Source organism: Cervus elaphus, chromosome 11 (genome assembly GCF_910594005.1).
Source record: "Cervus elaphus chromosome 11, mCerEla1.1, whole genome shotgun sequence".
Classification (NCBI taxonomy): Eukaryota; Metazoa; Chordata; class Mammalia; order Artiodactyla; family Cervidae; genus Cervus; species Cervus elaphus.
The window spans coordinates 56,629,852-56,654,024 of record NC_057825.1 but is presented as its reverse complement, the minus strand read 5'-3'; the positions used below and the strand labels follow the sequence as shown (position 1 = coordinate 56,654,024).

Sequence of the window (24,173 nt, the reverse complement as noted above, 5' to 3'; positions counted from 1 at the left end):
ACTGAACAAACAATTAAAAATCAAGTCTCTGATTTCCTTTGTTCCTGAAGGCAATCCGGGGAGACATGCAGGTTGGTTTTTTTTTTTTTAATAAGTTGGATATGTTTTAACAGTTTTGTTGTGCTATAATTGACATATACATATTTAAAGTGTACAATTTGATGTCTTTTAAAATATTTAGTTGTTTATTTAACTGCATCAAGTCTTAGTTGTGTCATTCAGGATCTTTCTCTGCAGCATGTGGTCTCTCACGTTGTAATGCTGTAATGTGGAGGCTTAGCTGCATTGCTCTGCAGCATGTGGGTTCTTCGTTCCCCAACCAGGGATCAAACACACGTCTCCTGCATTGCAAGGTGGGTTCTTAACCAGTGGGCCACCAGGTAAGTCTCCAAGGCTGGTATCTCAACCTCCTCTTATCAGAGAAGGAAATCAAGACCTCATGGGGTGGAATATCCTAGTATTGATTCCAACCTAGGTTCTCTGAGACCCGACCCAGTGCTCTTCCCACTTGGAAGGTAGCTTCCAAATGCTACCTTAAGGGATGCACAAACACAGCACCAAACAACATTAAGTGAGACAGGGAGAAGGTGGTTCACTCTTTAGTTCTCGTCCTCTCCTTTTGCTCAGCAAGGAGAAGGCTCCATTCAGTGCTGGTGTGTCTTTACACCTCTCCCCAGGGCTGTTAACCTCCCCTGCTGACTTCAGCTTTTGTTTGCATGATATATGTAGCAGTTACCTTCCATTTATGGCACTTGTTATGAGAATTTTTTAAAAAATAAGTTTAAGAAATAGAGTCAAAGATGTAGAAAACAATGTTATGGTTACCAATACAGAAAGTAAGGGGGATAAACTGGGAGACTGGGATTGACATGTACACACTACTATATATGAATAGATACTAATAGGAAACTACTGTGCTGCACAGGGAGCTCTTCCCAATACTTTGAAATGACCTATATGGAAAAAGAATCTAAAACAGAATGAATATATGTATATGTATGGGCTTCCTAGTTGGCACTAGTAGTAAAGAATCCATCTGCCAATGCAGGGTACACAAGAGATGTGGGTTCAATCCCTGGGTCAGGAAGATCCCCTGGAGGAGGAAATGGCAACCCACTCCAGTATTCTTGCCTGGAGAATTCCACGGACAGAGGAGTCAGGTGGACTATAGTCCATAGGGCTGCAAAAGACTAGGACATGACTTAGCAACTAAACTACAACAAACCCAACTATATATTAAAAAGATTACACATCATGACCAAGTGGTATTTACCCTGGAAACGCAGGGGTTCAACATAAGAAAATTAATCTGTGTAGTACATCACATTAATAGGACAAAGGGGAAAAGAGCCACATGATCATCTCAATGAAAACAGAAAAAGCATTTGACAAAATCCGATACACTTTCATGGTAAGAACACTCAGAAAACTAGCAATAGATGGGAACTTCATCAACACGTATATGGCAAAACCATAGCCAACATTATACTCAATGGTGAAAGTCTGAAAGCTTTCTCCTAAGATCAAAAATGAAACAAGGTTATCTGCTTGCACCCATTGCTATTCAATATTATACTGGTAGTTTTACCAGCACAATTAGATAAGAAAAATAAATAAAAGACACCCAAATTGAAAAGGAAAAAGGAAAACTATCTCTATTCTCATACGGCATGATCCTGTATGTAGAAAATCTCCAAGAATCCACCCACAAAAAAAACTATTCCAGCTAATAAACATTAAGCAAAGTTGTAGGATACAAGATCAACACACAAAAAATCAGTTATGTTTCTATACACCAACAATGAGCGATCTAAAAAAGAAATTAAGAAAATAATTCAACTTACAATAGCATCTAAAAAAATAAAATACCAAAGAATAAATTTAACCAAAAAAGTGAAGGACTTGTACACTGAAATAAAAAGTAAAATGCAAAAGGAAAATAAAGAAAACCTTAATAAATGAAAAGACATTCTGTGTTCATGGAATGGAAAACATAATATTGTTTAAATGGCAATTCTACTCAAAGCAATCTACAAATTTAAGGCAAATCCCATTAAAATTTCAACATCTTTTTTTTTTTTTTGGCACAAATGGAAAGGCTAATTCTTAAGTTCATGTGGAAATATAAGGGGTCCCAAATATTTAAAAAGAACAGTGCTGGGCAACTCACATGTCTCCATTTTAAAACTTACTACACAACTACATGTATTGGGTTTTGTTGTTCAAAGAAAGGCCTGAGAGCGGAAGGCTAATGGTGTAGATTTCAGTTCTAGTCCAAAGGCCTGAGAACCAGGAGTGCTAAGGGCAAGAAAAGATCAATATTCAGCACAGATCGACAAGCAGAAAGAGGACAAATCCAACTTCCCTCCACCTTTTTGTTCTACTCAGCCTTTCAATACATTGGATGTTACTCACTCACACTAGGTTGGACCATCTACTTTACTCAGCCCACTAATTCACATGCTACTCTCTTTCAGAAACAATTTCACAGACACACCCAGAAGTAACATTTAATCAGGTATCTGGGTATCTGTGGTCTGGTCAAGTTGACGTAAAATTGGCCGTTACACTACAGTAATCAAAACGATGTGTTACTGGCATAATGGTACACATATATATCAATGCAACAAAACTGAGAGTCTAGAAATAATCCCACACCTTTGGTCAATTGATTTTCAACTAGCATACTAAGATTATTCAATGGGGGACGAATAGTCTTTTCAACAAATAACACCACAACAACTAGATATCCACTTGCAAAAAAATGAAGTTAGACCCCTACCTCACACTGTATATAAAAGTGAACTCAAAGTGGATCAATAACTGAATTATAAGAGCTAAAACTATAAAACTCTTAGAAGAAAATTTCAGGGTAAATCTTCATGACCTTGTATTCAGCAATTGATCCCAAATACAAGACCAAAAGAAAAATAGAAATATTGGACTTCATCAAAATTTGAAACTTTTGTACATTAAAAGACATTATTAACTAAGTGAAAAGACAACTAGCAGTATGGGAAATAATAGTTGCAAATCATATATCAGAGAAGTGTCTAGGTATCCCGAATATATAAAGAGCTCTTAAAATTCAACAACAAAAAGAAAACCTAAAATTTTAAATGGGCAAAGGATTTTAATAGACATACAAGTAAGAAATACAAATGGCCAAGAAGCATATGAAAAGATATCTAACATCATTAGTCATTAAGAAAATGCAAATCAAAACCACAATCAGATACTACCTCACAGCCGCTAGGATGGATATATTAAAAAAAGAAAGAAAGAATAGAAAGTAACAGGTGTTTGTGAGGATGTGGGGAAACTGGAAACCTCATACATTGTTGGTAGAAATGTAAAATGGCATAGCTGCTATAAAAATAGCTATAAAAACTCCTCAAAAAGTTAAATACAGAATTATTACATAAGGTAGCAATTATAATCCTAGGTATAGTAGTGGTGGTTTAGTCACTAAGTTGTGTCTGACTCTTACCATCCCATGGACTATAGCCCACCAGGCTCCTCTGTCCGTGGGATTTCCCAACAAGAATACTGAAGTGGGTTGCCATTTTCTTCTCCAGGGTATCTTCCTGACCCAGGGATCGAACCTGGGCCACCAGGGAATCTTTGTTGATCAGCTGCTAACTCCCCATTTCAGTGTTATTTTAACAGGAATTGCACGTGTGAGAAAGGTAGAGATTATGATAATTTTCTCAGCTCTTCCAGAACTCTGAGGGCCAAGGTGTGGATGTGCCCCTGGCCCAGCCCGGCGCCCCAGCTCACCTTTCTCAGCATCAGACTCTGTGTCACTGTTAGTTAGCTTTCTTTCATCCTCTCAAGTGTGTGCTCTTGAGGACAGGGTCTGGGTCTTGGTCACTCCGGGCCCCGCTGGCCCTGGGGTCCCCAGAAGGCTCTCTCGGTTAAGTAACGACTCAACAAGGAAGTGACCGGAGTTAGGGTCATGCTCCACTGACACTCTCGAGGGGCCCTCCTGAGCACCCTGACTTCTCCGAGCCTCAGCTGCTTCATTTGGAATCACATGGAGTCATGACCCTGTTCTGACCTCCCAGGGCAGAAAGCGATCACACACGCGCGATCACTTGGTGCGGGACAGCGGCGTCTCCTCCCTAATGGAAACGCAGCCAGAACCTTTGAAACGCGGGGAGGATGAGGGCAGAGACCTCACCTTCCTCACAGCAGACTCCCGCCCTCTCCCCCGGCAGGGCCCTCCCTCCCTGCTCCCCGCTCCCTCCCCCACCCCACCCCACCCCGCCCCCAACTGCCCCGCCCGGACCCTCTCAGCCAGCTCCGCTGGGACGCGGAGTACCGAGCACGCCGAGATGCGGGCGCGGCTGTGGCTCCTACTCGCCGCGCAGCTGGCAGGTAAGGCGGGGAGACCCTGGGGGCGCGGGGCTGGATGCGAGGGCTCTGCGCTGGGCCCGGGAAGGGCCTGAGGCGTGAAGTTTGGGGAAAGCTGTCCCCGCAGGATGCCCAGACCCCGGATCTGCCGGGACTCCCGGGAGGCAGCCTCGGTCCCTGGGGATGGAAAACCTCCCAGGGAACCCATTACCCCCAGGAGTCCCCGGAGCCTCTGCACTGAGGCCACCTCTGCCCCCAAAGCCTGAACCTAAGAAAAGAGAGACCGGAAGAGAGGAGGGAGAGAGCCAAGAGGGAGCCGGGAGTGTTGAAGGAGATGGAAAAGAAGAAAAGAGAGATGGGGAGGTCCAGAGGGGAAGGACAGTTCTGGCTTTGGTGCCCATTTCTTAGTCCAGGGTTCCATAGACACATTTTGATTACTTCTGAGGAAGTATCTCGGCGAACTGTAGGACAGTTCGCCAAATACCAGGCTGTTGCCAGTTTTCATACAGGTGTGGCAGGGTTCCCCTTCAGGGTGACTTGGTTCCCCGGGGGTGGGTATTGTGGGCAGTGTAGCTTCCAGAACAAGCAGCGATGGAGTTGGAATGTTGGAACAAGAACGGAGCAGGGAGTCTGTCACTCTGGCCAGCCCAGTCAGTCTGTCTTGTAGAAGAAGTCCCTCCCCACCCCAAACTGCCCACTAACTTGTGGTCGATTTGCTCTCTAATCCAAAAATTCCAAAACTGCTCCTCCTGCCAAGGTGACGCGGCCTGCCAGCCTGGGTCTGACCTAGTGAACTCAATAGCATCTCTAGCAGAAGCTAGTCTAGGCCAGTCAAAGCGACTAGAGTTACTGCAGATCATTTTAGAAAGAACAGGTCCCTCTGAGTGGGATCACCAGGTGACTGAGACGATGAAATGAATCAAATGAGACCATGCGTGTGGCAAGGCCTGGACCGGAACACATATGGGACTCGACCACAGCCAGGGGTTCCATCTCCAGGGGCTGAAAATCAAGTGGGCACGAGAGAAACCAGGGTGTGTCTGGGCTAGGAAGTCTTCGAGTCATGACACAGGCAAGGATCTACACAAAGACCCCAGAGCCCCTCCGACCTGTCTGTCTCTGGAGGGGTCCCATTGGGGCTTTCTTAGAAGGGCCTGGGGAGTCTGTATATTCTCGGCCCTACTACGTGCGCATGAGCCCGTGACCGGGATCCTAGAAAGGATCACAGGTTTCTTCATTTCAGAGAGTGGCACAACGCTTAGGTTCTGGGGTCCCAGACCCGGGTTTAAATCTGAATCTACCACATAGAGGCCGTATGACCTTAAGCAGGTCCTTAACCTCCCTGAGCCTCTGTTTTCCTCTTGTGTAAAATAGGTGTTATTTCCTCCTGAAAAATTTGGTGAGGATTAAATGAGATAATGCATAAACCATTTTCAGCACAGTTTGATAAATACTGGCATAATCAATTCTTTTTTAAAATTTATTTACTTGTGGCTGCACCACACAGCATCCAGGATTTTAGTTCCCCAACTGGAATTCAAGTTGTGTCCCCTGCAGTGGAAGAGTGGAGTCTTAATCCCTGGATGCCGGGGAAGTCCCTATTGGGTTCTTATTGTCTTCCCTGGGAGGTCAGTGACCCCCAACAATGAAGAATCTCTACTCTGCTAAAAAGGCAGCATGGTTTTCCGGGAGAGGAGAGAAGGCTTAATAGCCACTTGGGCCCCAGGTATCTTTTCATTCTCAGTGAGAGTAAAAGCTCAGAGTGGTCTGTGATAGGAGTCCAGAAGTTTGATTCTTCAGTGTTAGAGGTCAGGCCAAGGAGCCTGAGCCCCAAGTAGGATTATGAATGTGGGCTTGTTGTTGTTCAGTCACCAAGTCGTGTCCCACTCTTTGTGACCCCATGGACTGCAGCACACCAGGCCTCGCCATCCTCCACCATCTCCCGGAGTTTGCACAAGTTCATGTCCATTGAATCGGTGATGCCATCCAACTATCTCATTCTCTGTCGCCCTCTTCTCCTTCTGTCCTCAATCTCTCCCCGCATCAGGGTCTTTTCTAATGAACATGGGTTCAGAAAGGCTTGGGTACACACACACACACACACACACACACACACACACATGCACACACAAACATCCTCTGCCCATCCAGGCCTATATCTTCTCTGGGCCTCAGTGCTCCCGGATCTAGGTCTTGGTCTTCAGAGTCTTCTCTGCCCCACAGCTAAAATGAAAGCTTTACCAAGTCAGGTTCCGTTTGGTGGACGTGGTCATGAAGGACCCCTTCTAATTCTCTCCTTAAGATTTCACTTGCCTCCAGTAACAAATGCTGAAAGGTGTCACATAGACGATCATTTACCCAAGTACAGTGAGTTTCAGTTTGCAGTGCTTTTTTGGACATTCTGAGTCTCAGAGGTGGCTCAGTGGTAAAGAATCGCCTGCCAATGCAGGAGACCCCAGTTCAATCCCTGGGTCAGGAAGATTCCCTGGAGAAGGAAGTGGCAAGCCAGTCCAGTATTCCTGCCTCGACAATCCCATGGACAGAGGGGCCTGGCAGGTTACAGTCCATGGGGTTACAAAAGAAGTCAGACATTCAACAACACTAAACAGCAACAACAAGCCTGGGAGGTAGGCAGGACAGCAGCAGCAAACCGCCCTCCTTTTCCAGGAAGGAGACAGGGTCCACAACTTGCCAGAGGCGCCACAACTGGTGTGGGGCACAGGTGGGGTTCAAGGCCAGGTCTGTGAGTTCTGCTCTGGGCCTCCTTATCAAGGCCCTACCTGCAGGGGCTTCCCATTTGAGACTGAAGTGAACTCCCAGCACCTCTTCTGGGGTGTCGGTCCCTCCACTCGGGAATGGGGATGCAGAGACCAGTCAATTACTGGCTTGGGGAGTAATGGGCTAGGATTGTGTCTACGGGGACAGTGAGTTCCCCTTGCTGGTTGTTGTCACTGTCTGGAAACAGCAGCTGGTCCTCTTGTAGGTCGGCCAGAGCAGCCATGTGTTCTGCCAGTAATTCTGAGCTCTTCTCTGAGCTTGACCTGGGTTTCCTTCGGCCACCTGGAACCTTTTGAAAGTCTTCATAGAGTGGCCACAGAACAAGGTGAAAGGCTACCAGCTTTGACTTCAGACTGCATCCTTGACTTTGACTCCCGGGTCACTTATTAGCTGTAAGCAGGACTTTGAACAAGGCATTTCAGGCCTCTGTTCCTCATGTGGGGATAAAAATCCTAAAGTAAGTCTGAAGCGTGATGGAGATAATTTATGCCAAGAGCCAAGCATAGAAGCATGCAGTCAGCAAGTGGTACTTTTTCCCCTGTCCCCTTTGTCAGGCTGGCATCATGAACAACTGCCTGGTGGATGATCACCCTGGGGGGTAGGGTGCACTAAGTCCTGGAACCACTGGCTGTATTTCACACAGCCCCTGGGCCCTGCAACCGGGCAGGCTCTCTCATCACTTCTCTCATGTTTGACTCTGGGACCCCACAACCCCGGCCTAGAAAAGGTGCTGATGGTCTCTGCTCCTTCTGCTTCTCGTAGCTTTGCACGGCAGCCTGGTCCTCCAGCAGACCCCTGCATCCTTGATGGTTCACACCAACCAGACGGTGACGCTGTCCTGTAAAACCGAAACCTCACCTTCTACAACACGCATCTACTGGCTGCGGCAGCGCCAGGCCCTGAGCGCTAACAGTCACTATGAGTTCCTGGCCTGCTGGGTGTCTGTCAATAAGACTGTGTATGGCCAGGGGGTAGAGCAGGAGAAGCTGACTGTGCTTGGAAATTCTCCCCGGAACTTGCTCAAGCTCCAAAGTGTGAAGCCTGCTGACAGTGGTGTCTACTTCTGCATGATCGTTGGGGTACCCAACCTGATCTTTGGGAAAGGAACTCAACTGAGTGTGGGTAAGAATCTGGCTCAGTGCTACAGATGAGTACTGAGTACCTACTGGGTGCTGAGTGTGTGCCATGTCCTGGGATGGCTCCCATTCTCAGCGAGCCCTACTCGGAGGGAGGGGTTGACTTCCAGGAGCAACAGCACTACTGGTCTTTTTTCTTTTTCATGACTGAAAGCTGTATTTGAAACTTTTTATTTTGTGTTGGAGTATAGCCGATTAACAAACAATATCGTGATAGATTCAGGTGAACAGCGAAGGGACTCAGCTATACATATGCATGTTATCCCTTCTCCCCCAAACTGGCTCCTCCCATCCGGGCTACCACATAGCACTGAGCAGAGTTGCTAGTGCTATACGGTAGGTCCTTGTTGGTTAACCACTTTAAATATAGCAGTGGGTACCTGTCCATCCTAAACTCCCCTTAGCTATCCCTCCCTCCCATCCTTTCCCCTGGCAACCATAAGCCTCGTTCTCTAAAACACTACTGTTACTAGTAACAATAACCCAAAGCCAAGCTAATGCAAAGGTTGTATGTAGTTATTCCATTTCATGCTATCGACCACACTGGGAGGCAGGTGCTGTTTGATTCCCATTGAAGATGAGATGCTTTGGGGCATTGCTGCTTCTTCCAGTAACAGGGCGGCATTCTAGGCCCATCTGAGGCTGAGGTTGGATTGGTCCAAGTCCCGACACCTGCTAGAAGTCCCATCCCCAGTGTGCCCACAGGGAAAGAATATCCTTGCTGCCTGGACATACCCAACAAGAGCACTCACACTGTGCATGGGGGCCCATGGCTTGAACCCACGCCCAGAGTTGCAGGGAGTAAGGAGGCTAGACCCCAGACTCAGCTGCAAATTTACCATATGCCCATGGGCAGCTCACTTCCCTCCCCAGGCCTCAGTTTTCCCATCTGTATCATAGGACTGCTAAGGACCTCCCTGATTCCCTCTGGCCCTTAGAAGCTGCAGTTCCTCAGAAGTTAAGTCAGCAAGTGCAGTAGAAATATATTGTGAGCCACAGATGTAATTTAAAATTTTTTAGGGAGTTCCCTGATGGTCCAGTGATTAGGACTCATCACTTTCACTGCCTAGGACCCTGATTCAATCCTGGGTCAGGAAACTAGGATCCCACAAACCTTGCCAAAAAAAAAAAAAATTTCTAGAAAGTAGCCACACTCAAAAAAAAGTCAAAAGACACAAGTGAAATTAATTTAAATAATACATTTTGTTTAACCCAGTTTATGGACAATATTATTATTTCAGCATGAAATCAGTATGCAATTTATTACTGATATATTTTACATTTTCTTTTCGTACTAAGTGCTCGATGTGTATTTTACATGTACCAGCACATCTCGAGGCAGACTGGCCACATTAATGTGTTCTATAGCACACGTGGCAGGTGGCTGCCGTGTTGGACAGTGAGGATTAAACTATCAAAGGTGTGAATTCTCAAAGGCCAACGTCTGGCTTAACCCCCTCCCCAGATTCACTCATGGCCAAGGCCAACCCCCAGTGGGCCTCCCACTATCTTGCTTCCCTCTCACCTGAGATCTTCTCAGGCTGGAGCATTGAGAGTGACAGGGGGCCCCCACGAATTGGACCACTCGGCATGGGAGGTGCAGACGTAGCAACATAATTAAGAAGACACAAGCCAGAGTGATGCTCTCTTCACATGTCACCAGCCTCTGATCTTTTTTATTTTTTAACTTTCTATTTTGTATTGGGTATAGCCAGTGAACAATGTTGTGATAGTTTCGGGTGAAGAGCAAAGGGATTCAGCCTTACATGGACATGTCCATTCTCCCCCAAACTCCCCTCCCATCCAGGCTGCCACATAACATTGAGCAGAGTTGTCTGTGCTACACAGTAGGTCGTTTTTGGTTAGCCACTTTAAATACAGCAGTGTGTACATGTCCATCCCAAACTCCCAAACTGTCCCTTCCCGCTCTGGGTCTTAAATCAGGGGGTGGGGAGGATGGAGAGAACTCTCGCACCAGAAGCTGAGGCATCGCTGGAGGGATGGGTGTTAACTGATTCTTATATTGAACATTAGGCTCTTCAGAGTTTGGGGTTTGGGTTTCGTTTATTGTTTTTGTCTCTATAAGTCTCACACTTCCCACTCAAGAGATTTCAGGGGCTAAGAAAGGTGGATGGTAATGAGCAAAACTGGCTTTCAGGAGTCCCCCCACCTCCTCCACTACCTGCCCCCTCCTGGCTTTGAGCTTCCCAACCCCCTGACTCTGCCTGGCTCCCCGGGGATGGCAGTCTCTCCCCAAAGCACATGCTCCCCACCGTATCATCTCCTCGGGGGTCGGGACTCCAGATAAGAGCTCACCCTCTGGCTGAAAAGTCAGTACAGTTTAAAGAGGACTCTTGGATGCTAATGGGAAAGAACCCGCTGGCCAATGCTGGAGACCTAAGGGGTGTGGATTTGATCCCTGGGTCGGGAAGATCCCTTGGAGGAGGGCAGAGCAATCCATTCCAGTATTCTTGCCTGGAGAATCCCCATGGACAGAGGAGCCTGGCGGGCTACAGTCCTTAGGGTCGCATAGAGCTGGACACGACTAAATCGACTTACCACGCACTTGGATGGTAAAGAAAGTATTGAGGGGAAGACAGGGTTTTTTCAGGCATCTCAAGACACCATGGGCTCAAAAGTCCTGCCCCTTTCAAAGAGGAGAGAAGTGGGGAGATTTGAACTGGGTGCATGTGTGCTAAATCGCTTCATTCGTGTCCGACTCTTTGCGACCCTGTGGACTGTAGTCCGCCAGGCTCCTCTGTCCATGAGGATTCTTCAGGCAAGAATACTGGAGTAGGTTGCCATGTCCTTCTCCTAGGGATCTTTCTGACCCAGGGATCGATTCCTCATATCTTACATCTCCTATATTGGCAGGCGAGTTCTTTACCACTAGCACCACTTGGGAAGGTGAGGGTGGGTAATCAAGAAGAATAAAGGACTCCTGACTCTGCAAGAAGACATTAAAATCCAAAGGTGGGACTTCCCTCGTGGTCCAGTGGTTAGGACCCCATGTTCCCAAGGCAGGGGGTGCAGGTTCAATCCCTGGTCAGGGAACTGGGAGCCTATGTGCCACGTGGTGTGGCCAAAAATTTAAACACAAAAAAATACAACAAGTTCCCCCACAAACCTCCCAACAGCCCCAGGCCATTGGGGTCTGTAGATCTGCCCCCTGCAGGCTCTCCACTGCCCCAGTGGAAGCCTGTAGGAAGGAGGGAGATGAACACTTCTGGAGCAGTGAGGACTAAAAGGGCTGAGACACCCCAGCTGAGGGCCGGACTCCTCCCAGGCTTTCAGAACATGAAACTAAGGCCATTCTCCCCCTTTACAACCATTTCCTTCAACACCCTGATGACCTGAGATGCTTAACTTTTAAATTTTTATTTATTTGTTTGGCTGCATCAGGCCTTAGTTGCCGCATGTGGGATCTTCGCTGCATCACGCAGGCTCTTTTGATGCGGTGCTCAGACTCCCTAGTTGTGGGGCAGGCTCTAGAGAGCCCGGGTTCAGTATTTGCAGCACATGGGCTTAGCCGCTCATGGCATGTGGGATCTTAGTTTCCTGACCAGGGATCAAACCCACCATTCCTGCATTGCAGGGCAGATTCTTTACCACTGGACCACCAGGGAAGACCCCGTGCTTAACTTTTTGCCAAAATACATTTGCCCCTTAGGCAATGTGTGGCGTGAGAATCTAATATAGGCATTCTTTGGCTCAAATGCCGGCCCTGCTATTTATTGGCTCTTGAACTTGAGCAAGTTCGAATAAGCAACTTGAACTTATTTCAACCCTCTGAGCCAAGGCTTCCTGGGGATAAAACGGAGAAACTAGTGCCCATCCCCAAAGTTGTTGGTTCAGCAAGCTTAAGCTGACGTGCTTGGCACAACCACTAGCATGAGGTAGGAGCTTGGTAAAGGTTAATTCTGGTTAGCTGGTTCTTCTTGAAACCCCCCAGATCATGCAGAGCAGGGGGCACAATTTCTCTACTGCCCGTGTCTCAGGGTGGAGAGGGTCCAAAGGGTCAACATTTTATATGGAAGATGCCAGACGCAAAGGATCAAACACTGGCTGCCTCTCCCAGTGCCCTTGACTCTAGAGTCCAAGTTCACGTGTCACACAATTCCCTCTCCTACCATTTTGCAGAAAATCAGTGAAATGCCTTTCCCCAACTGTCAGAGGCAGGGGATTGGATTCTCGAGCCTCGGTGTCTCCCTTTGCCTTGTGGGCTTCTCCCCCTACCCTGTCCCACCACTTCAGCCATATGACAGTGGTTTAGAATGAAAGAGAGGCATTACCCACGAGGAGTCAGGAGAGGAACTTGTGGACCCCAGCTGGGCCCTTTGCTTTGTGGGGCCTCGCAGGGGTCAGTCCCTTACATCACTAGTGCTCTACCTTCGAAATTAAAGGTTGGGACTAGTCTAAAGTCCCTCTGATAACATATGTTTGCTTGGTTTTTTTTTTTTTTTTTTCGGTTGAGCACCAAGGCATGTGGGGTCTCAGTTCTCTGACCAGGGATCGAACCTGTGCCCCCTGCCGTCAAAGCACAGATTCTTAACCACCGAGGCGGAGAAAGAAAATCTCAACCTACACAACCTCCCAACCTGCTTGGTATTGTCCACACAGAAAAAGGCACCACCTCCTTTCTTCCAGCTTCTTCCATTCGCATAGGGAGGAGGGCTCGGGGGTTGGTCATGCCAAGGGCTAGGGGACTCCAGATGTAGCTCAAGATCTTCAGCGAGGTGAAGCCATCCATACTAATCACTTTGCTGGGCTCACTGTCCCCTTTCATTCTCACAACCACCTTAGAAAGGAGATGGGGGTCACCTCACAAAGAAGCGATAGGACTTGCCCCTAGTCATTACTGTTGTTCAGTTGCTAAGTCGTGTCTGACTTTGCAACCCCACGGCTACAGCACACCAGGCTTCTCTGTCCTCCTCTATCTCCTGGAGTTTGTTCAAATGCATGTCCACTGGGACGATGATGCTCTCTAATCGTCACATTCTCACTGCCTCCTTCTCCTTTGACCCAACATCAGGGTCTTTTCCAGTGAGTCAGCTCTTCAAATCAGGTGGCCAAAGTGTTGGAGCTCCAGCTTCAGCATCAGTCCTTCCAATGAGTATTCAGGGTTGGTTTCCTTTAGGACTGACTGGTTTGATCTCTTTGCAGTCCACACAGTGGTTGATCAGGGGTCTTGAGGCTCTTTTCATGTCTGGATGGCTCCAGAGCCCCTCTCTCCAGGACACCAAGTTGACCTCCATCTCCGAGCCCTCAGATCCATCTGAGAATTACTAGATCAAAAATCCCATTGATCTGTGGCCTTCAAGCCCGTGACAGCCTAGGGAACACTAAGAAGGATTTTAATACCTGAGTATCAGACATGCAGTTGTAAGCTTTGTCTCTGAGTCCACCTGCTGTTTACCTGGCTAAGACATGTGTCTTGCTTGTTTTTGCAGTTGATGTACTTCCTACCTCTCCCCAGCCAACCAGGAAGACCAGCACCCCTAAAAAGAAAGTGTGCCGGTTCCCAAGCCCGGTGACTCGGAAAGGTGAGTTCTCCCATTCCTCCGGGTTCTCAGAAGCACAGCCAACACTCTTCTCCCCTCTCTGCCTCCCTTCCTTCCACAAACTCTTCCCAAGTGTGGACTCTAGCCTGTTTCTCTAGCCCTGAGCTGGAGTCTAAAGGAGAGCTGAGTGCGACAGCAGTGCTGTTTCCCAATCGCTCATACTCTAGTGGGGGACACACTCGTAAATCGTCACAGGACAAAACTTAATGAAGGACTCAGTGCTCAGTCGCTAAGTCGTGTCTGACTCTTTGCAACCCCGTGAACTGTAGCCCGACAGGCTCCTCTGTCCATGGACTTTCCCAGGCAAGAATACTGGAGTGGGTTGCCGTTTCTTTCTCCAGGGGATCTTCCCCCAACCAGGGATGGAAATTGCATCTCCTGCGTTGGCAGGTGGATTTTTTTACCACCAAGCTACCAGCACCCCTAATGAAGGATCTATCTGCCCAACAGTTGCACACAAATGTTCCCAGCAGCATTATTCTCTGTTTCTGTTGTTGTTAAGTTTTTATTTGTTTTTTGGCTGCGCTGGGTTTTCATTGCTGCACAGGCTTTTCTCTAGTTGTGGTGCACAGAAGCTACTCTCTAGTTGTGGTGCACAGGCAAGCAGCAGCTTTCCCTGGAGTCACATTTTGGGGAGGTGATTACACTTCACCGAGGACCTTTAACTGTGTCTAGGTCTCTGGTTCAGGTCATAGCTCAGGAGGCCTCCCCTGACACCTCTCCACCCAGAAGAAAGGGGTCTTTCTGCCTTCCACATCCCTGCAGTTTATGCCCAGCTCCATTACTTAAAAACTTTATCCCGGCATAATCTGCATGTCATAAAATTCTAAGTGCACAACTCAGTAATTTTTAATAAATTTACCGAGTAATGCATCCATCACCACAAACTAGTTTTAGAACATTTCCATCAAACCCTCAGATCCCTTTTGCCTATTTATAGTTAATCTCTGTCCCCCGCTCCCAGCCCCTGGCAACTGCTAATCTACATTCTGTCACTATAGATTCATCTCTCCTGAACATTTCGTACAAATGGAATCATATGGTATATGGTCTTTCATGCCTGGTTTCTTTCACTTTGCATCACATTTCTGAGTTTCATCCAGGTTAGGAAACCCATGGAGATGAGAGGGAGGCAGACAGAAGCTTCACATCTCAGAACGGAAAAGGACCTCCCAGGGCCTCTCACCGAACTTTCCCCTCCGCATGGCACCAGCCAGCCTTGGTGATGGTGGTTCCCTCCCCAAGAGCAGCCCATGCCATTTCCTTCCTCCCTTCCCCACCCCGTCCCTCCCCACCACCTCTTCTGCCCTGAAGCTGTAGCCATGAGACTGGCAGGGACTGTAGAACTCAGGGGACTTGAGTCTGTATCCAGGCCCTGCTTTTTACTATCCAGGTGGCCTTGGGCAGGTAATTGAACTTGGTTGAATCTTCTTTTTCCTGAACTGTAAAATGAGAGATAAAAATGATAGTAATTCCTTCCTTCCTTCCATTCACAAGTTGGAACTTTGCAGTTAGTACTGTACTTGACACATAACAGATCTTCAGTAAACATTCTACCCCTTCTCTGACATCCAAAACTCTTTCTTTTTCAACCTTGGGCGTCAGTCTGTAGCCTTGCCTTTTTCACCCTTGGGTCCTGATTCTGCCAGCTTAGCCACTCACAAGGACCAGTCATAGAGAAAGGAAGAGTGTCAGAGAACGATTTGGGGTATCAGTTTATATTTGATATAAATTCTGCTGTTTACATAATTTACAAAATGGGTAGAAGGACAAATAGGCAACCCATAGAAGAAAAATCATGCATGGTCAATACATGAAAATGGGCTGAAATTGGCAAGTAGGAAATTGAAATGAAATATTATTTTTCACCCACTGCTCTGCAAAAATTAAAACCTCTGATAATGTCAGGGGTAGGCAGGGTACATGACTGGTGATTAGGAATGGAAATCAGTGAAGCCTTTTTGGAAGGCATTTTACAGTATCTGTTATTATTGAAAATGGATATAGTCTATGGTTAGTAGTTCTTGTTTTCAGTATCTGCCTTGGGCGGGCTCCTGCACATGGAGAAACATACCTGGATGTTCTCTGCAGCCTTATTTGTAAAATGCAAAAAAAAAAAAATGTATATTAATGGCTAAATAATCCATGGTACAGCCATACTTCAGATGACATGCTGTTAGAAAAAAGAATATGCTGGCATGTTTAAGAAAAAAGACTGGTTGCAGAACAATTTGTACTGTATAAGCCTCTGTATTTTTAAAACTATATGTGCTACAGTGAACATTGGGGTACATGTGTCTTTTGCAGTTGTGCTTTTCTCAGGGTATATGTCCAGCAGTGGGATTGCTGGGTCATGGTGGTTTTGTTTTTAGTTTTTTAAGGAATTGCCATACTGTTCTCCGTAGTGGTTGTATCAATTTACATTCCCACCAACAGCGCAAGAGGGTTCCCTTTTCTCCACGCCCTCTCCAGCATTTATTGTAGACTTTTTGGTGATGGCCGTTCTGACCAGTGTGAGGTAATGGGAAATTGCTGTATAGTATAAGGAGCTCAGCCTGGTGATCTGTCATAACCTAGAGGGGTGGGAGTGAGGTTCCCGAGGGAGGGGACTGACTGACTATGACTGACTCATGTTGATGTATGGCAGAAGCCTGCACAACACTGTAAAGCAACTATCTCCAATTAAAAATAAATTAAAAAAAAACTATATGTGATGTGTCTATGTAAATTATATATAGGCAAATTAACAATGGTAATTACTTCTGTGAAGGAGCTACAGTGAAAATATATTCAGCTATTTCTTCTAAAATTAAAATTTTTTTAAAATAAATAATAAAAATCCCATTACCAGGCATGCAAATTGTCTATCTCATTTTGAACAAAAGTAGCTACTGAGTTTATTAACTCTTTAAATTTGGATGTGGGACCTGAAGATTGGGGTTCCCTGGTGGCTCAGACGGTAAAGCATCTGCCTGCAATGTGGGAGACCCAGGTTCGATCCCTGGATCACGAAGATCCCCTGGAGAAGGAAATGGCAACCTACTCCAGTATTCTTGCCTGGAAAATTCCATGGATGAAGGTGCCTGGTGGGCTACAGTCCATGGTGTCGAAAAGAGTCGGACAAGACTGAGCAACTTCACTTTCACTTTCCTTAAGTTTTATATATGAAGTGATTTCAATATGTTTAAAGAGCCTAGAAAAGACTAGAAGGAAGCATGCAAAAAAGTGGTATTCTCTGAGTGGCGGGTGGGGCTTCCTGTGGATTTTTCCTTCTTTGTGTTTATCTGCACATCTCAAATGTTCATTCAACACGTGTGTATTTTCCAGGTCTGTCCTGTGCCCCACTCATCATCGGCCTGCTGGTGGCCGCTGTCCTGATTCTTCTGGTGTCCTTAGGTGTGGCCATCCACCTGCGCTGTAAGTTCTGCCCTCTTGGGCCGCCATGTGCGTGTGTTTGCTCAGTCACTCAGGCGTGTTCTGCTCTTGCAACCCCAAGGACTGTAGCCCGCCAGGCTCCTCTGTCTATGCGATTTCCCAGGCAAGAACACGGGAGTGCGTTGCCATTTCCTTCTCCAGGTGTATTCTTTATCACCTGGCAAGCCTGGATCTTCATGGTGACTCCTTTTGCTGCTGGATGTGTCCCCCAGGGTCCTTTCTTCTCTAGGGGAACAGGGCAGGTGGCAGCCTGGTGGGAAGTTTGCTCCTCCAACCCCAAACCCTTGATAATTCCCAGAAGTGATTCTTGGCCTGAGGCCAAGCTGCAGGAGTCAGAGACCACCCCATCTCTAGAGTCAGACAAACCTGGATTTGAATTCAACTCTTGATCTAGCGACTTGGGCAGATGTCCTGGCCCCCTTGAGGCTCAGCGGCCCTACCCAGGGTAACTATATTACCTACCTCCCTGGGTTGTTTTTGTAAAGTCCTGCCCCAGGGCATGTACTCTATAAGCAGGAACACCCAGGAGCATTGGGGTGGAAACAGTGCACGGAAATTACACTGGGGGTTGCATTTCACTCCCCAAAGCTAGAAATCCTCCCCTTGAGGCTGTTGGGAAACTCAGAGATGGTTTGCTGTTCTCGGCCACTTCAGGGGTAGGATCACCTCCTTCTACGGGCCTCCAGGGGAGCTGGTGGCTCAGATGGTAAAGAATCTGCCTGAAATGCAGGAGATCCGGGTTTGATCCCTGGGTTGGAAAGATCCCTTGGAGAAGGGAATGGCAACCCACTCCAGTATTCTTGTCTGGAGGATTTCATGGACAAAGGACCTGGTGGGCTACAGTCCACGGGGTCACAAAGAGTCAGACTTGACTGAGAAACTAACACTTTCACTTTCAGGGGAGTTTCAGGGGAGGCCAGCACAGCTGGTCAAGAGCCCAGAGCCCCAGACTCTACTCCTGACCCTGCTGCTCACTGATGCATTCTGGGCTTGAGCAAGTCACTCACCCTCTCTGGGCTTCTACAAAATGAGAGGGGTTGGCCCACTGGAACATGGACTAGGTCAGTGGCTCTTTCATAAGTCACAGACCCCTTTGAACATATGATCACAATTATGGACCCCCTCTACAGGGAAATGCATGGTGTGCACACTTTTGCATACAATTGCCTCCCAAAAAAGGATCCATTTATTTCATTCTAACAACCTTTAGAGCTCAGGGGTCTGCAAAAATTTTGCTCAGTGAACTCATCATTGAGTTTTTTCATTGAAAAAAATCTTTTAATTATAAATACTAACTGCAACTAACTGTATTTTTAATATATTATGTATGTATATATTTAATATATACTTATAAATATTTATTTAATAAATTATTAACATTTATGTTAGCTGGGTTCATTTAATATGTTGCGTTAGCCAAAATGTTGGTTCAGATTTCTCTGTACCATCTTACAGAAATCCCAGATGAACTTTTTGGCCAACTCAATACTGTGTATGTTATTAAATGTTCTTCAGAAATAAAAAGGATGAGATAAACATGAAAATACACATGCTCATATTTCCTTCTTACATCCCAAGGGGAAATCTTGTACACCCCCAGAGTCCACCAGCTCTGGTTTAAGACCACCTGTCTGTACAGCCTCTGCTTCGTGACCTGCCATGAAGGGCAAGATGGTGCATTCAAGGGCACACAAACAATCACTCACTAGCTACAGGATTTTAAGCAAGTTACTCAATTACACACTCGCTCTCTAGATCAGTTTCCCCATCTGCAAAATGAGATAATATAGGTAGTATTCAGCTCATAGCATTAAAGGAGTTAAAACCCATGAAATGTTTGGAGCACAGCCTGGAACCAAAGAAGTGGTTCTAGGTGTTAGCTGTCCCTCTCATCACTCTGCTTGCTCTCTGGGCTTGGTATCTGTAGTTCACAACCCACATCAACCCGTACTTTTGTTTCCTCCTTCCAGGCCTGCAGAGGAGAGCCCGGCTTCGTCTCTTAAAACAGTAAGTGGTTGGGGTCTTGAAAAAGTGCCCAGCCTGCAGCCCTGGGTGTGGCCCTGGCTTTCTCACCCTGGCGGCTGCTCACAGGCATCTGAGGAGCCCCAGCCAGACACTACCTTCAAAAACTCACACACTGTATAAGTAGATGTGGTGATGGAGTTCAGGCAAAGAGAGAAACTAAGCAAACAGAATACTGGCTAGTTGTTTAAGTTTATGTCAAGTGTGGTAAGATTTAGTTCTTAGCTTTTCTGAGGATAACAGTGAATTCTTTTCTTTTTTATTTTTTCCTAATTGCAGTATAGTTGATTTATATTGTTGCATTGGTTTCAGGTATACAGCAAAGTGATGCAGTTATATATATTTTATTTTTCAGATTCTTTTCCACTATAGGTGGAATATAGGTGAATAACCAACTCCTGCTTGGTTAGATCCAGTAGGATATCCCAAACTTTTTGCCACCTGTTATTTCATTAAACTTAGTCCTCTATGACATAAGAGGGTTATTTTTACAGATCAAGATTTGCTCAAAGCACTTGGGGCAGTAGAGAGAAGAATGGAACTTGAAGACAAGTCAGTTGACCCCAAGGGCAGTGGAATTCCTTCCTGGCTAGTGTTGTGTGTTGGACTTGACCCCACCTGGGTCCCAGGAGTCAGCAAACCCACTGGCTGAGTCACACAGACACAGGAGCAACAAGCTTGCTCTTTAGGCCCACTGAACTGTGTAAGCTCCAGCAGAAGCCAAGGCTGCTTGCTGCTTCCATACTGAAGGGCTTCTGGATCAGTATTTGGTCATGGGCAGTGCCCTTGGACTGCTTTTTCTGCTTCAAAACAGAGATTGTTTCACATCTACCTATCTCATTAATTACATTCCCCTCTATGTAGGGGTGTTTGAAAAAAAAAGAAAGTCCCTGCCCCTAGATTGAGGATCAAGAGCCCTGGCTCCATTCAAGCAGATCTTGGTTTGAATTCTGTCTGCTACTCACCATCTTTGTGACTGCAGGTGAGTCACTTCACCTCTCTGAGCCTCTGATCCCTCATGGGACAGCAGTAACAACCATATGGCTATTGTAAGGATTTACTGGGGAAACACCTTCCAGGTGCTCAGCTCCTGTATTCTTGGAGTCCAAGCACCAGCTCATGCTACTTACAAAAGACAATTTTATGAGCCCAACAACCAAGACACAAAATGTTTTCTTGTTGATTATAAATGACATACAATATTATACTAGTTTCAGGTGTGCAACATACAAAGTATTTTTTAAATGTTTAATTTTATTTATTTACTTTTTTTGGCTATGCTGGGTCTTCATTGTTACACAGGCTTTTTTCCAGGTTAGGTGAGCAGGGGCTACTCTCTAGTTGTGGTGCAAGGGCTTCTCATTGCGGTGGCTTCTCTTGTGGAGCACAGGCTCTAGGGTTCTCGGGCTTCAGTAGTTGCAGCTCCTGGGCTCCAGAGTACAGGCTCAGTAGTTGTGGCGCACTGGGCTTAGTTGCCCTGAGGCAAGAGGGATCTTCCTGGATCAGGGATTGAACCTGTCTCCTGCATTGGCAGGCAAATTCTTAACCTCTGAGCCACCAGGGAAGACCACAATGTACTTTTAAATATTGTGAAATTATAAATTTTCAAATATACTCTCTGTACTATATGTTCTACTTTATCATGCACATTGTATTTGCGTATATTTATACATGTTGTATTATACAGTTGCTTAAACATGCCTGTTCTATTTCATATTTTTTTGATGATAATTTTTGTGGGGTTTTTTTGGCTGTACTGGGTCTTTATTGCTGCAAGCAGACTTTCTCTAGTTGTGGTGTGCAGGCTTCTCATTGTGGTGGCTTCTCTAGCTTCAGAGCACAAGCTCTGGGCGCGTGGGCTTCAGTAGTTGGGGCTCCTGGGCTCTAGAGTGTCAGCTCAGTAGTTGCGGTGCACAGGCTCAGTTGCCTCGTAGCTGGAATCTTCCAGGACCAGGGATCGAACCCATGTCCCCTGTATTGGCAGGCAGATTCTTAACCACTGGACTACCAGGGAAGTCCTTCCATGATCATTTTGATGGTCTGCAATTTTTAATTTATGTGCTGGATTTAGAAACTTCCCCACATTTAGGAGACAGTAACTTAAGAGTTTTTGTCTCACCCTAGACCTCCGGTGTGTTTCGTCCGTATCTTCCTTGTGGTGACCTTTTATGGAAAATGTCTCCCCCTCAGGGTACTGCCTGTGACTCTGCCTCCCTCCCACCACTTTGTTTTAACTTGTTCCCCTGGTGATTTGATGCCAGTTTAGGGGGAGTCTGTTGCCAGGCCTCATGCTGTGCCAAACCCAGGGGTTCTAAGGATCAGGTCAGGCAAGCAAGGGGCTGGGGGTGGCCCTAGGTGGGAACCGAGCCCCTTCACCCTCTTCATTCCAAAGAGCTCTCCTCTCATCCATTGCCCATAGTTACACTTACCTGTAAGATGTCGTTGAACAAAAGGGTGTGAGGCTAAAAGAAGTTTGAAAACCACCTCTGGGTTTATTCTCAGGATCCAGGTGTGGATGAAATAGTCCCTGGGCCTCAAAGAGCAACTATTACAAATTCAAGTTGCAGTTTGGGGCAGACATTCCCTACCCGCTAACTGGCTTTAGAAAATCATCCGTCAGCAGGTCATCTTCCTCTGGTCCCTTAGTGCACATGAGTGAATCGCTTATCTTAGAAGGCACCACAAGAGGTAACACTATTCAAAGCTAGAGTTCTTAGGGCTGCATTTTTTTAAGCATTTTAATTTTTTGTGTGTATCTTAAACAATAGTCTTTATGTTTACACAAAGCAGTACAAAGTGAGGCAGTTCCTCAAAAGGTGACTTGGAGCTAGAAAATCCATCCTGAGCATGAAAGTGTTAGCATTAGCTGCTAAGTCATGTCCAACTCTTTGCTACCCTATGGACTGTAGCCTGCCAGGCTCCTCTGTCCATGGGATTTCCCAGACAAGAATACTGAAATGGGTTGCCATTTCCTTCTCCAGGCATTTTTAATTTTTCCTTGATGACGAAGATGGGCCTTAAAAACACTCTAACACAAAACTCTTGGCCCTAGGCTAGTTACTGGGACTAGAGCCCTGCATCCTGAGGAGCTATTTATCTCTGTTACAGGAAATTCAATAGCATTAGCCTGAAAATAAGTGGTTTCACAAGTTGCCTGTTGTTTTCAGGTTTTACAAGTGATCAGAGAATACGTTTTCTGGTGTCCCGCTACAAAAATACATGGTCAGTGATGAGCGAGATCCAGAAAAATGAGAAAGAATGGACACATTCAGCCGTGGAAATGTCACTGAAACTGCAGAAGCTGCCTGTTTTTAACTACTGCAAGTTCTTTCTTTGGGCCTCATGCGTGGAATCAACTTGTTACATGGTCGCTGGCAATCTTAGAGAGAAGGCTTCAGAACCCCACGGCACTTCCTGCTACTTGCAGGGCACTCTGGAGGACTGAGTAGAAAATGGCACGCAGTGCATCACTTCTGGCTCCTGTAACTCAGCCTGGGTTGGGCTGGGAACTTTGTGTTGACCGTCCAGCCACCGCATTTCTTTGCCCAGGTAGGGCAATGACACTGAGACCCGAATTTCTCATGGGATGGTGATGGGATGGGTCCCCTTGGTCTTCCCAGGCCGGGGCTAACCCTTTCCACAGGGTGCCCCCTGAGAGCAGACCCAGATTGGAAATGAGGCTTCCAAGGGGCTGATCTGGCTCTCAGGGTCACTTCAGTTTCTGAGGACCTCCTTTGGGGCTGGGAACTTGCGGTCTGGGGGACAAGAGACCCCTTGATCTCCTGCTAGGAAGTTCTTCAGCTTTCACTTCTGCCCTCCCATGGTTTATATATTTCTTCTCTTGCTCGCTGTTCCTTTTATGATAATATCTTGGTTGTAACAATAAAGCCTTGAGTAAAAAGATGCAGATGGCTCCTGTGATATAAATGCACAAAAGCTCGTCTATGCGGCAAAGATGTTGGTGCTCAGTTAAAAAGAAATTAACAAGGTTAAAATGACTATGGCTTCATTCTGCATCAAGCTCCTTGTATGTTCGTGCTAAGTTTCTGTAGTTGTGTCCTACTCTGCAACCCTGTGGACTGTAGCCCACCAGGCTCCTCTGTCCATGGGATTCTCTAGGCAAGAATACTGGAGTGAATTGCCATTTCCTCCTCCAGGGGATCTTCCCAAGCCGGAATTGAACCCACATCTCTTATGTCTCCTGCATTGGCAGGAGGGTTCTTTACCATTAGCACCACCCTCATTTGCCCCCAAACATGCCATAGTCCTCTTTGTAGCTGTAGAGAAAGCCTGGAGGGGATGGAGCCTAGAGCCAAGAAGCAGATGCCTCCAAGGCCAACCCCCGCTCCAGACCAACCCCCAAACTGCTTTCACTAACACCTACCTGTTCGTTTCTACGGAGCATGGAACCCTGAGGACGCCTGGCCATGAGGCAGGTGAACTTGCACCAAAGAAGAGGTGAGAGGGACTTCCCTGGTGGTTCAGTGGTTGGGACTACACCTTCCAACACAGGAGACGGGTTCAGTCTCCCCAGTTTGGGGAGCTGGGATCCTGCATGCCTCTTGGCTAAACAACCAACGCATAGAACAGAAGCAGTGTTGTAACAAACCAAATAAAGACTTTAAAAATGACCCACATCAAAAAATAAAAAGAGAGAGAGAGGAAGGTGAGAGACCTCAGGGTCTCTGCCACATGTCCATTAATATTTTACTGTCTCTCAGCTTCAGTAGTCAGAGAAGAAAGATACAAGGAGAAGATGCTGAGCTGAAGTGGAGGAGTCATAAGAGCCCCTGGATCTTATCTTAGTTTCCCAGCCTGCACTTGAGCAACTTAAGAGCTATCGGGGCAGAGAAGAATTCAACATTTTGTCACGTTAACAGAAGCA

General features: G+C 46.5%; 1 protein-coding gene across 1 annotated transcript; it reads left to right on the top strand.

The window, feature by feature from the left end:
- Nucleotides 1–4,249: 4,249 nt before the first annotated feature.
- CD8B (CD8b molecule) lies at nt 4,250–23,191 on the top strand. Its single transcript, XM_043917831.1, has 6 exons — nt 4,250–4,380; nt 7,897–8,256; nt 13,721–13,813; nt 17,159–17,248; nt 19,237–19,273; nt 22,456–23,191. Exons 1-6 carry the CDS (start codon nt 4,338–4,340, stop codon nt 22,466–22,468), a joined length of 636 nt encoding a protein of 211 aa, XP_043773766.1. The 5' UTR covers nt 4,250–4,337; the 3' UTR covers nt 22,469–23,191.
- The last annotated feature ends 982 nt before the right edge of the window (nt 23,192–24,173 follow it).